Source organism: Carex rostrata, chromosome 5 (assembly GCF_964058835.1).
Source record: "Carex rostrata chromosome 5, lpCarRost1.2, whole genome shotgun sequence".
Lineage (NCBI taxonomy): Eukaryota > Viridiplantae > Streptophyta > Magnoliopsida > Poales > Cyperaceae > Carex > Carex rostrata.
Window position 1 is genome coordinate 12280398 of NC_135922.1, and position 14246 is coordinate 12294643.

Genomic DNA, 14246 nt, shown 5'->3' on the forward strand with positions numbered 1-14246 from the left:
TATTCAGAACTTTCAAGCATTAGATCAATATTACTTATTGTTAAATTTAATTGTATGAATGGAAATTTAATGAATGTTTTCTTAATAAATATTCTCCAATCTGTGGTGGAGTATACCTTTTTTTTAGAGAAAATTAGAAAAATGAGAATCAAGCCCTCAAGTTCCATTAATGAGTGACACCAGAAGTGTCTAATTGTACATTGTTTGGAATTAGTTATAAAATAAAAGAGAAGCAAATTAAGATTACAAATTGACCTGAGTAATTAAACAGCCCCCTTGATCGCCAAACAACTGAGAGTGACAACATGCGGTAATTCCTTTCCCTTCTTGCTATCAGGAACCACTTCCGATATTCTTGTGTAATCTCTGTGTATTTATGATGGCTAACATCGATTTTTCCTCCTCTTATATAAGACCAAACAGATAATGACGTGTAACAGACGTACCGACCTGCTGGTTGATTGCGATATCACTTCAGCAAACATATTGGCAAGAAAGTAGTAGCAATGTGTGAGACCCCTTCCTGCTATCCTCGCTATTAATTGTCGAGTATATGTGCATTCACTGAAGAAATGTGTAATAGACTCTTCTGCCTTCATGCATAGGTGACACATGTTGGATAATTGTGATTTCCTTTTTCTGAGACTGTCTACTGTTGATATTCTTTTTCTCAACATGAGCTAGGTCAAGACTATCACTCTTGTTGGTATGTAGGGAATTACTTGCTTCATTATGTGACATCAATTCGTACTCTTCTCTAAAAAAAATTTATGCTGCATTATGTTTATTTTGTTAGTTTTATTTTATTATGTTATGGCCTATGTTATTAATATGCACCGGGTTCATTCAAAGAAATGAACGAAAGGGCTTCAGCATTTTTGATGAAAAAATCTGTTGCTATTAATATATACTGGTCCCAATTGATTGCCTGATAAGTTACAGAAAAAACAACTTAGAAAAAGGTCTCACTGTCTCTCTCTACTGAATTTTTGAGAGAATTTCTGAAAAACGCCATTAAGAGAAAACGCTGTGTCCATCATCAGTTATCAGGAAAATCATTGAAGATCTCAGTATTAACGCTTCCGCAAAATGTCATCAATTCAGAATTGTAAGTTTTAAATACGTTCGCTATTTTATTTTGAATTTACGGATTCTGGATTAATATTAAAGTTTTCAGTATATCTAACATTTGGTATCAGAGCCAAATCGTAAATTCATATAAGATGCAATATTTTTTTTTCTTTCGAAATTTGTTTTATTTGGTTCGTATAAATATTATGAACGACGAATTTAAACTGAGAAATTCATTTTGGACGAATTTTGGATTAATCCGAGAGTAAATTTTTTTTTTTTTTTTGGGATTAATTACTAATTTTAATCGGAGAATTATTAATTTTATTTAATTCTTGGTTTGTATAAATTTTGAGAATTATTATTCTTGAATCAATTCATAATTATTCTCTATTATTAAAATTCATGGGAGATGCAAAAGTTGGAGACCTTTAATCTCCCAAGAGGCCTCACATGCACATCTCTATTTTTGCTATATTGGATCTAATACAACTTATGATGAACAAAAATTCGGTCCAACCTCGATGACAGCCATGCGTGTCACACCCCGCGGCCCAACGAGGCGCGACAGGTGCTTCTGCCGTAGACATACGGTTGCCCGTATGCCTACAAGGCAATTACGATATAATAGGAAATAAAAACACAAACAAACAACCAAACAAACAAATAACATAAATCCCAGCTGGTCAGGTAATATCATACAAACCCGTATCTCGATGGATACGCATCACAAAATGACATAGAGACTATATATATACACAATCAAAACATAACTATATACATAATCTCTAATGTCAAAATACCAGACAGTCTAAGCAGCGGTGAAACCAGGCCTACCGACCTCGTGCCTCTCTCGGATCTGCCGAACCGGAACCTGAAAAATTAACCCAAAAAGGGGATGAGAAATAAATTCTCAGTGCGATAAATTTGCCACATTTCGTTCCTGGACTTGCAATCACAGATTATATTCAAAAATAAAACACAAATAAAGCTCAGATCAGTTTATAATAATATATAAACATGAACGCATAAACCCGACATCAATTAGCCAAATGAAATCACAAATCAGGATTTGTCAAAATGGAATTCAATCACACAATATTTGGTTTAACTCGAGCTCAAAATATCTGGTAGTAACTACAGATGTTCCACCAAACTGGAACTCATTTCGTTCCCACTCATCTGTAGTTACAGGCTTAACCGTTTAAGTAAAAGTCTGGTTCCATTTCATATCCGGAAAATCCATTTAAATCCAATTGAACGTCCAAACGCATTACCCCCTGGGTAATGCCTCCGATACACAAGTCACCCATAACCAAAATCATAATACAGAGTCACTTACCCCTCGTCCCAACCGGTACTGGGAACTGCCGAGGGCCAGACGATCTAAAGCTTTAGAACACTGGGCGTCAAAGTCCATGCATAGACTTTGACAAATCCGGATTCACCCCCTGGGTAACGTCGCCACGATGGGAGACAATAATACCATATCCACCAACCGATGGTGAAATAAATCACGGTGACTTTTAATTCCAAATTAGATCATTCAGATCAACACAAATAATAACCATACCAGCATGCAGATCAATCAGATAAAACAATTCGAGTTTCAATTAATTTGGGCAATGCAATGTATATGCAACACAATTCGATAATGCAATTTAATCAATAAACAACATGTCAATCGAAACACAGTTTAATTCTGAATATAAAATATCAAACAAGTCCAGAAACCCCGCACCTGATCGAGTCACGTATCCCTCGCCTATGAATCGGACGTCTCGAAGGATCCGGAAATCTCTTGCCTTACCAAGTTACCACCTATTTTACACGTTTAATTGATTTATTTTATAACCATTATAACCATTCCATGTTACAATTCTTTCTTAGCTTTAGAAAATATAATCATGCTTTACATGTAAAGTTATGTATTCATGTCATGCATTTAGAAGAAATACTTATGCATCCATATCATGCAAATGGGTCATTTAAATCAAACTCATGTTTAGTGGGAGTGCTTTGTATCATGTCATGTACTAGCTTAGGAAAAATATGACCATATAAACATTTCAAATATAATCTGACCAACGAAAAGGAGAACAACAATCAATAATCAAGAAAAGTAGCAATCAAGTGAACCAAATCATTTTTCAACTATTGTTAAACTAACCAATTAAATTCATGATATGCTCTGGTCTCAACTTAAGATTCATGCATGCTCATTTTTCTAAAATTACACTACATTCATGTCTATAGATTGTCACCATACCGATCGATTTGGTTAACCTAGTACCGAGGATATTATTATGAGTTATACAAATTTTGGCATTTATATCAATTTCAATCTATCCCTTTGTATTTGGTCAATACCCATATGTTATGCATGCCTTCCAAACATGAACCATTACCCAATAATTGATCAATACTTGCTATATGACAATCAAACAAGTATTAACAAGATTATCAAGTTTTAGGGTTTAAGGTTTCGAAAACACGATCGAATTGAAAACCTAGGGTTTCGAGAGAAAGAATAAGTAAAGGAAATACCACTCGATGAATCAGAAAGGATTTTCAGACGTCTGCTCGATTCTAACTTCGAATTTCTCGAATTTCCGATCGATTTCCCACAATCCCTCACTCTCTTCTCTCTTTCTTTCTTGGATCGGAGCACACACACACACACACACGAAAGGGGCAAAAAAAATATCGGTGGAAAGAAATGAAGAGAGGAAGAAAGGTTTTCATGTGATTTTTGGAAATTTTGCATATTAGACCCTCCAACTTTTAATAATTACAACAAGGTTAAATGTGCATAATACCCTTATATATGGCATGGGTGCCACGTTGTCCTTCCTTTTTTTTTTTTTTAAGTTTTGTAATCTTTGCTTTTAAACCTTTAAAATATCTAAAATTACAAAAAAAAATCCAAAATAAATTTAGAAAAATCTATTAAATAAATCTATTAAATATTTTTATTGTAATAAAATTGTTATAACGTGACATTTCTCTCCCCCTTAAAATAAAGTTCAGTCCTCTGAACTTGATTTCGTACCTGAATCGTTGAATAACTCTGGATATTTTTCTCGGATGCTCTCCTCGAGCTCCCACGTCGCTTCCTTATCGGAATGGCGTCCCCATTTTACCAACACGAGCCGGATCACTTTGCTTCGTAGCCGTTGCTCTTTTCGATCCAATATCCGCATCGGTTCCTCTTGATAGGTCAGATCGTCTTGCATGTGTAAATCAGAATGGTCAATACAATGTGACGGATCTCGCACATATCTGCGCAGCTGTGATACATGAAACACCGGATGAACCCGGTCCAGCGCTGGTGGTAGCGCAAGCTCGTATGCTACCGGCCCAACTCGTCGCAAAATCTGAAACGGCCCAATATAACGAGGACTTAGCTTACCCGAAACACCAAATCTGTGTACGCCTCTGACAGGCGAAACTCGAAGCCATACGTGATCACTTTCTTGGAATTCCAACGGTCTTCGATGAATATCCGCGTATTTCCTTTGTCTTTCTTGAGCCGACTTGAGCCGACTCAGAACCATTTTCATTTTCTTAGCAATTTCTTCTAACATTTGCGGCCCTGTAGGCGGATATGTACCCGCTGGTCCCCACCACAGCGGAGTACGGCACTGCTGCCCTGTCAGCGCCTCTTGCGGTGACATACCAATACTGGAGTGATAACTGTTGTTATATGCGAACTCCACCAGATACAAGTGATCAACCCACGAACCTTGTAAACTTAGCGCGCAGGAGCGCAACATGTCTTCCAATGTTTGGATAGTGCGCTCGGATTGACCGTCAGTCTGAGGATGATGCGCTGTACTAAATCGCAGCTTAGTACCCATTGTCTCTTGAAAGCTCTCCCAGAAATGAGAAGTAAACCGAGGATCTCGGTCCGAAATAATATTGCGCGAGCAACCGTGATATTTGAATTGATATTTCAAGAACAAGTCTGCTAATTCTTGCCCCGATGTCTCGACTCGAAGCGGAATGAAATGAGCTATTTTCGTCAGCCGGTCCACAATAACCCAAATAGTGTTATATCTACCAACGGTTCTCGGAAATCCGGATACAAAATCCATTGTAATCGACTCAAATTTCCTCGTAGGTATTTCCAGCGGTCTTAATAATCCTGCTTTTCTCCGCCGATCTGCTTTAACTTGCTGACATATCTGACATTTTTCAACGTACCTTTGCACTTCTCGCTTCATTTTCGGCCACCAGAAATATTTCTTCAAATCTTGGTACATTTTTACTTCCCCCGGGTGAATAGCGTAACCCGAATCGTGCGCCTCCGATAAAATCAGATCTTTCAGTTCAGATGTACTTGGTACACAAATGCGGTCGTGAAACCGCAGGATGTCATCTCCTTGAACTTTAAACGGGGAATCAGCATTTGACTCGTAGTGCAGTTTATATTTCTGACATCTTGGATCATTCTGTTGCGCTGCACGAATCTGTTCGTGTAATTCCGATCGAATCTCCACCGCTGTTAGCACAACCGACGCAATTGCAGTTGCGCTAATTCCAACCTCACTTCTATTACACTTAGATGCAACTTCCAACGCTAAATCGCGTGATGCGCCAACATGAATTTCCAATCTGCGCATTTCCTCAAGAAGATGCGCTTCACTTGTAATTACCGACGCCAGGTTTACCTGACTCTTTCTGCTTAACGCATCTGCTACACTGTTCGCTTTTCCTGCGTGATACTGGATATCCAAATCGTAGTCTTTCATCAATTCCAACCACCTTCTTTGCCTCAAATTCAATTCTTTTTGCGTGAAGATGTATTTCAGACTTTGATGATCGGTAAATATACGGCATCTCACGCCATACAGATAATGCCGCCAAATTTTCAGCGCAAATATCACCGCCGCTAACTCCAAGTCATGAGTCGGGTAGTTTTGCTCGTGCGGTCGCAATTGCCGAGATGCATAGGCAATTACATGATCATCTTGCATCAATACGCAACCCAACCCTGATCGAGATGCATCGGTGTAAACCGTATACTCTTTATTAGCAGTCGGCATAGCAAGAATCGGCGCGGATACCAGCCGACTCTTTAATTCCTCAAAACTTTTATCTTGCGCGGTACCCCAATCGAATTTCACGCCTTTATGCAACAATTTTGTAAGTGGCGCAGCTAACCGCGAAAACCCGAGTACAAATCTCCTGTAGTACCCGGCTAACCCCAGAAAGCTGCGAATTTCAGTAACTGTCTCTGGCCTCTTCCATTCAGTAACAGCCCGAATCTTTTCGGGATCCACCGCTAACCCTTGTCCCGAAACAACATGCCCCAGAAAAGTAACTTCATTCAACCAAAACTCACATTTCGAAAACTTTGCGAATAACTGATGTTCGCGCAATCTTTGCAAAACAATTCTAAGATGTACCTCATGTTCTTCTCGGGAGCGCGAATACACCAATATATCATCAATGAAAACCACAACTGTCGAATCCAATAAATCGTGAAACACGCGGTGCATCAAATCCATGAACGCTGCCGGTGCGTTCGTCAGCCCAAACGGCATAACAAGGTATTCATAATGCCCGTACCTTGTACGGAATGCTGTTTTGTCCACGTCGCTCGGCCGAATCCTCAACTGGTGATACCCTGTTCTCAGATCAATCTTTGAATATATCGAAGATCCCTGCAACTGATCAAACAGATCATCAATCCGAGGTAACAGATATTTATTTTTCACTGTTACCTTATTCAGCTCGCGGTAATCAATGCATAACCGCAATGTTCCATCTTTCTTCTTGACAAACAGCACTGGCGCGCCCCACGGCGACGTGCTGGGTCTGATAAATCCATTCTCCAACATGTCTTCCAACTGCGCCTTAAGTTCTTTCAGTTCTGCCGGTGCCATTCGATACGGTGCCTTTGAAATCGGTGTTGTGCCCGGTACCAGTTCGATACCGAACTCCACTTCTCGCTCAGGTGGCAACCCCACAATCTCTTCCGGAAATACATCCACAAATTCTGAAACCACCGGTATAGTGCTGATCTCTGGAACTGCCGCAGCCGCATAAACCACGGCCGCCAGATAAGCTGTACACCCTGTTTCTAATAAATGTCTCACTTCTACAGCAGAAACACACGGTGTTAGTTCCCCCATTTCTCTACATTTCAAAATACACGACATACCTCTTGAATTCGCAAAATGAATCCGTCGATGCGGACAGTCAATGGTTGCCGCGTGCCTCGTCAACCAATCCATTCCCAGCAATACATCATACCCCATAATATCCATAACCAACAAATCAGCCTCGAATTCCCTTCCGTCTACTTTAATATTTCGGTTTCGGCATATAGTAATTTCTCGATCAGCTGAACCAAATGGGGTTTGGACGTTTAAAACTTGGTTACTCGTCTCAATTGGCCAACTACACTTTTCTACGAACACCCTCGACACAACAGAATGACTGCACCCCGTATCAATCAAACAATACGCATCATGATCAGATATAGAGAGTATACCTGTCATGACATCGGTCTGGCCACCTCCCTGCGCAGTTGCAGCGTTGCGCGAAGTTCCAGCGATGTTAAGCGCATGCGCCGCCGCCCTGCCGTCATTCCTGCCGGCGCTGCCGGCACTGCCAGCGCCGCTAACCCTGCCGATGCTACCAGCGCTGCTAGCCCTGCTAGCGTTAGCCCCGCTAGCTTGAAATGCGCCACGTCCGCGCCACGTCGGCGCGCCGCGCCCAACGCTAGCCGACCCTCCCGCGCTACTAGAGCCTTGCATCCTCATAAGCGCATTCGGGCATTCCCTCGCCCAATGTCCCGCGCTACCACACACGAAACAAGTGCTAGTCTTGCGCCTACACTCAACCTCATCGTGCGCTTGGTTGCACGATCGGCACCATTGCGAAGGCATCACCGGTTTAAAACCCGGCATAAAGGTCTGTCTGAATGGGGGTCTCGGCGCCATATTCGGCCGAGGGGGTCTAGCAACTGATGGTCCTCCCCTCGACTTCGACACTTGCCTGCTCTGATCTTCTCGCTGTTTCACATTTCTTTCAGCCACTTGCGTCTTTCTCCTCTTACCATGCATTTCAACCTGTTCAGCGTGATCCATCATTGCTTGTAACTCCGTCGCCATTGGAGTATCCACGATCATAGAAATATGCCCATCCAACCCATCCAAGTATTGCCTATTATACCTTTCCACATCATTTCTTATATCCGTAGCATAGCGCGACAAGGCCAGAAATTCACTATTGTATTCCACCACCGGACGCCCATCTTGCCTTAACTCCAAAAATTTTCTCCGCAGCGCTTCACGCTGTATATTGCTCAGAAACCTCCTATTAAACTGCTGTTCGAACCATTCCCAAAGAATCCTCGCTTCATTCCCGTCATAATTGCGTCGGGCCCCGTCCCACCAGAATCTAGCATCACTCTCCAACTGCTGCTCAACTAACTCCACTTTATCTTCCTCGGGGGCACGGCATAAATTCAGCTTTGCATTTATCTGCGCCAGCCATTCTTCAGCTGCCGCATACCCGCCGGTTCCATCATAACGCGGCGGATTCAAGCGCAGAAATGCATCATATAACCTTCTGAAATCTTCGGGTGCCCCACCGTGAGCCACCGGTGCGGCATCCCGCATCTGTGCTTGACGACCTCTCTCATAGGCCGTAATTAACCGGTCATCCAAGTCCCGGTCTCTACCCGGCGCTCTACCAGCTCCTCCAGCGCCACCAGCCCCTCCAGCACCTCCAGCACCAGCTGGACCAGCCCCAGCCTGATCCACAACTGGCTCGATAACTATTTCCGGATTAGGTTCGGGATTCCTCCGAGGTCTGCCTCTACCTCGGTGTGTTTCCATTTTCTGAATAAACAAAGTTAGTTTATAACATTCTATATTCCTTATTTATCATAAGAAATTCGTATAGTCGTGCCGGCCCCAATTAATGCGCATACCACTCTCGTATCCAAACAAGTCTGGTTCAGGTTCTAAACCATGCTCTGATACCACCCGGGGAAGACCTGTCACACCCCGCGGCCCAACGAGGCGCGACAGGTGCTTCTGCCGTAGACATACGGTTGCCCGTATGCCTACAAGGCAATTACGATATAATAGGAAATAAAAACACAAACAAACAACCAAACAAACAAATAACATAAATCCCAGCTGGTCAGGTAATATCATACAAACCCGTATCTCGATGGATACGCATCACAAAATGACATAGAGACTATATATATACACAATCAAAACATAACTATATACATAATCTCTAATGTCAAAATACCAGACAGTCTAAGCAGCGGTGAAACCAGGCCTACCGACCTCGTGCCTCTCTCGGATCTGCCGAACCGGAACCTGAAAAATTAACCCAAAAAGGGGATGAGAAATAAATTCTCAGTGCGATAAATTTGCCACATTTCGTTCCTGGACTTGCAATCACAGATTATATTCAAAAATAAAACACAAATAAAGCTCAGATCAGTTTATAATAATATATAAACATGAACGCATAAACCCGACATCAATTAGCCAAATGAAATCACAAATCAGGATTTGTCAAAATGGAATTCAATCACACAATATTTGGTTTAACTCGAGCTCAAAATATCTGGTAGTAACTACAGATGTTCCACCAAACTGGAACTCATTTCGTTCCCACTCATCTGTAGTTACAGGCTTAACCGTTTAAGTAAAAGTCTGGTTCCATTTCATATCCGGAAAATCCATTTAAATCCAATTGAACGTCCAAACGCATTACCCCCTGGGTAATGCCTCCGATACACAAGTCACCCATAACCAAAATCATAATACAGAGTCACTTACCCCTCGTCCCAACCGGTACTGGGAACTGCCGAGGGCCAGACGATCTAAAGCTTTAGAACACTGGGCGTCAAAGTCCATGCATAGACTTTGACAAATCCGGATTCACCCCCTGGGTAACGTCGCCACGATGGGAGACAATAATACCATATCCACCAACCGATGGTGAAATAAATCACGGTGACTTTTAATTCCAAATTAGATCATTCAGATCAACACAAATAATAACCATACCAGCATGCAGATCAATCAGATAAAACAATTCGAGTTTCAATTAATTTGGGCAATGCAATGTATATGCAACACAATTCGATAATGCAATTTAATCAATAAACAACATGTCAATCGAAACACAGTTTAATTCTGAATATAAAATATCAAACAAGTCCAGAAACCCCGCACCTGATCGAGTCACGTATCCCTCGCCTATGAATCGGACGTCTCGAAGGATCCGGAAATCTCTTGCCTTACCAAGTTACCACCTATTTTACACGTTTAATTGATTTATTTTATAACCATTATAACCATTCCATGTTACAATTCTTTCTTAGCTTTAGAAAATATAATCATGCTTTACATGTAAAGTTATGTATTCATGTCATGCATTTAGAAGAAATACTTATGCATCCATATCATGCAAATGGGTCATTTAAATCAAACTCATGTTTAGTGGGAGTGCTTTGTATCATGTCATGTACTAGCTTAGGAAAAATATGACCATATAAACATTTCAAATATAATCTGACCAACGAAAAGGAGAACAACAATCAATAATCAAGAAAAGTAGCAATCAAGTGAACCAAATCATTTTTCAACTATTGTTAAACTAACCAATTAAATTCATGATATGCTCTGGTCTCAACTTAAGATTCATGCATGCTCATTTTTCTAAAATTACACTACATTCATGTCTATAGATTGTCACCATACCGATCGATTTGGTTAACCTAGTACCGAGGATATTATTATGAGTTATACAAATTTTGGCATTTATATCAATTTCAATCTATCCCTTTGTATTTGGTCAATACCCATATGTTATGCATGCCTTCCAAACATGAACCATTACCCAATAATTGATCAATACTTGCTATATGACAATCAAACAAGTATTAACAAGATTATCAAGTTTTAGGGTTTAAGGTTTCGAAAACACGATCGAATTGAAAACCTAGGGTTTCGAGAGAAAGAATAAGTAAAGGAAATACCACTCGATGAATCAGAAAGGATTTTCAGACGTCTGCTCGATTCTAACTTCGAATTTCTCGAATTTCCGATCGATTTCCCACAATCCCTCACTCTCTTCTCTCTTTCTTTCTTGGATCGGAGCACACACACACACACACACGAAAGGGGCAAAAAAAATATCGGTGGAAAGAAATGAAGAGAGGAAGAAAGGTTTTCATGTGATTTTTGGAAATTTTGCATATTAGACCCTCCAACTTTTAATAATTACAACAAGGTTAAATGTGCATAATACCCTTATATATGGCATGGGTGCCACGTTGTCCTTCCTTTTTTTTTTTTTTAAGTTTTGTAATCTTTGCTTTTAAACCTTTAAAATATCTAAAATTACAAAAAAAAATCCAAAATAAATTTAGAAAAATCTATTAAATAAATCTATTAAATATTTTTATTGTAATAAAATTGTTATAACGTGACAATGCGTTTTGGCAAAATGGGCCGAACTTTAATTGGATCTTGACTATATGTTATATGATAGGATAAGATGGGATTGCATGTACAAAAAACTATATGTGTATATATGTTACTGAATTTCGGCCAAAAGTTGATTGCATGGCTAATAAAGGGGAAGGACCGAACTATGTGTTGTATGTGTTGTATTGGATCTTGACTATATGTTATATGATAGGATAAGATGGGATTGCATGTACAAAAAACTATATGTGTATATATGTTGCACAAATTGTATTATGTTAGTATTTTCTATGATTTTATATGAATTCATATATAATTTTCGGCCTAATTAATTTTCTGTTGCAGTTTCATATAAATAATTTTAGACCTTATTATTATTATTATTATTATTATTATTTTTATTTTTTTTAATAATTGGATGTTATCTTTATTAAAATTAATTTTGTGATTTAAGTCACAATTATGTTTCACATTTAATAAATTATGACGGTAATTTTACCAACTTTAATTGCCATTATGATTTATTAAATGAATTTATTTGTTTCTGCCCAACGGTGATACAAATTAATTTTTTAATAAAATTACGTTTTCTTCATGTAATAAATTATAAAGGTTAATTTTACCAACTTTAATTGCCATTATGATTTATTAAATGAATTTCTTTATTTTAACAATTCAATTTATTTCTGCCCAACGGTGATATAAATCGAATTCATGCAACAACTGTTATGATAGAACTGAAATATAATTTGGCGTTTTATTATATATATTTCAGTATAATTACTGGTTAGTCCCTTTTATATACAGTTGATTTAATATTATTATTTTTTTTATTTTTATTTGTGGATTTATAATTTGATAACAGTAAGCATTTTTTTTTATTTTTCTGAATCTAATGCAGCATTGAATAATGTTCATGCTCAAATCTCTGGAATAGTACCATTGAACGGAACTAATTTTTCCACTTGGAAAGAGCAAATTGAGATTTGTCTTGGTGTTCTGGATATTGACCAGGCATTACGAATGGACAAACCTACTATTGAAGCAACAAGTACTGATGATGAAAAGAAAATTTCTGAAAAATGGGAGCGGTCAAACCGCATGTCTCTCATGATTATAAAAAGTACTATTACAACTGCTATAAGAGGAGGTATTCCTGAGAAGGATGATGCAAATAATGTCTTCACTGCTAGACAGTATATGACTTCTGTTGAAGAGCAGTTTAAAAGTACTTCTAAGGCTAATGCAAGTACTCTCATAATGAAAATGCTCACCACCAAGTATAACGGGACAAGCGGTGTACGTGAACATATCATGAAGATGAATGATATGGCCGCAAAATTGAACGGTATGGATATGGCAATTTCTGAAGGCTTTTTAGTTCATTTCATTATGACTTCTCTTCCTGCACAATTTGGTCCTTTCAAGATCAATTATAATACGCAGAAAGAAAAGTGGAAAATGAGCGAATTAATTGCCATGTGTGTTGAAGAAGAAAGGATTAAAGCTGAAAAACCTGACTATGCACACATTGCTGTTCAAAGTCCAAAACCGAAAAATAAGGAAAATGGTAAAGGTAAAAGTAAAATGAATATGGCTACTGGTATTAACAAGGCAAGTACATCTGGTACAAAACCCGTGCATGCTCCTAAGTGTCATCACTGTAAGAAGCGTGGACACATGAGGAAGGACTGTGTGAAGTTTAAAGATTGGCTCGTTAAAAAGGGTAATGATTTAAATTTCATGATTTGTGAAACCTTTTTAGTTGATGTTCCCTTAAATACGTGGTGGGTTGACACTGGTGCCTCTGTGCACATTACAAACTCATTGCAGGGATTCCATTCCGTGAGGATGCTTCAAAGGGGAGAAAGGAAACTTAAAGTTGCTAACGGATTAGAGGCTGAAGTCGAGGCTGTTGGAACTCTTCGTTTAGTTTTGAAGAGTGGCTTTATTCTTGATTTGCATGATGTAGTTTATATTCCTAGTGTGATTAGGAATTTAATTTCTGTTTCTAGACTTGATGCGTGTGGTTTTATGTTTCAGTTTGGAAATAATGAGTTGAAACTATATCATAACTCTAAGTTTGTTGGTTTCTGGATTATTATGTGATAATCTATATAAATTATGTTTGGATTCTTCCTTTTGTGAATCTCTGTTATCTATGAATATTACTAGTGTTAATCATAAACGTGGAGTCAAGAGAAATCGTGATGTTGGAAATTCTTCCAAATTATGGCATCGCAGATTGGGTCATATTTCAAGAGATAGAATGCAACGTCTCATTAGAAATGAAATTCTCCCTGCATTAGATTTTTTTGATTTTGACAACTGCGTAGAATGTGTAAAAGGAAAATTTGTCAAGGGAAATAAGAAAGGAGCCACTCGAAGTGGGGGACTATTAGAAATTATTCATACTGATATTTGTGGTCCTTTTCCTACTCCGGGTATTAACGGGCATAAATCATTTATTACTTTCATTGATGATTATTCTCGCTATGGTTATGTGTACTTGATTAATGAAAAAACTGAAGCACTAGATAAATTCAAGATTTTTAAGGCTGAAGTTGAAAATCAACATAACCTTAAAATTAAAATAGTGCGATCAGATAGAGGCGGTGAATATTATGGAAGACACACCGACCTTGGTCAAAGTCCAGGCCCGTTCGCTTTATTTCTTCAAGAAAATGGTATTATACATCA

General features: G+C 38.9%; 2 protein-coding genes and 1 long non-coding RNA gene across 3 annotated transcripts; 1 reads left to right on the top strand and 2 right to left on the bottom strand.

Annotated features, from left to right (window-relative positions):
* The first annotated feature begins 1022 nt into the window (after positions 1–1022).
* On the top strand, positions 1023–13627 carry LOC144554731 (uncharacterized). The gene is made up of 3 exons (XM_078303052.1): positions 1023–1108; positions 12448–13272; positions 13380–13627. The coding sequence occupies exons 1-3, from the start codon at positions 1090–1092 to the stop codon at positions 13424–13426; spliced, it is 891 nt and encodes a 296-aa protein (XP_078159178.1). The 5' UTR covers positions 1023–1089; the 3' UTR covers positions 13427–13627.
* On the bottom strand, positions 1721–8960 carry LOC144554706 (uncharacterized). The gene is made up of 2 exons (XM_078303029.1): positions 7574–8960; positions 1721–1945 (listed from the first exon to the last, which is right to left on the bottom strand). Exons 1-2 carry the CDS (start codon positions 8922–8924, stop codon positions 1905–1907), a joined length of 1392 nt encoding a protein of 463 aa, XP_078159155.1. The 5' UTR covers positions 8925–8960; the 3' UTR covers positions 1721–1904.
* LOC144554707 (uncharacterized) lies at positions 9198–11231 on the bottom strand. Its single transcript, XR_013511712.1, has 3 exons — positions 11096–11231; positions 9741–10369; positions 9198–9685 (listed from the first exon to the last, which is right to left on the bottom strand). It is a non-coding gene; the product is annotated as an uncharacterized LOC144554707 (long non-coding RNA).
* Positions 13628–14246: the final 619 nt, after the last annotated feature.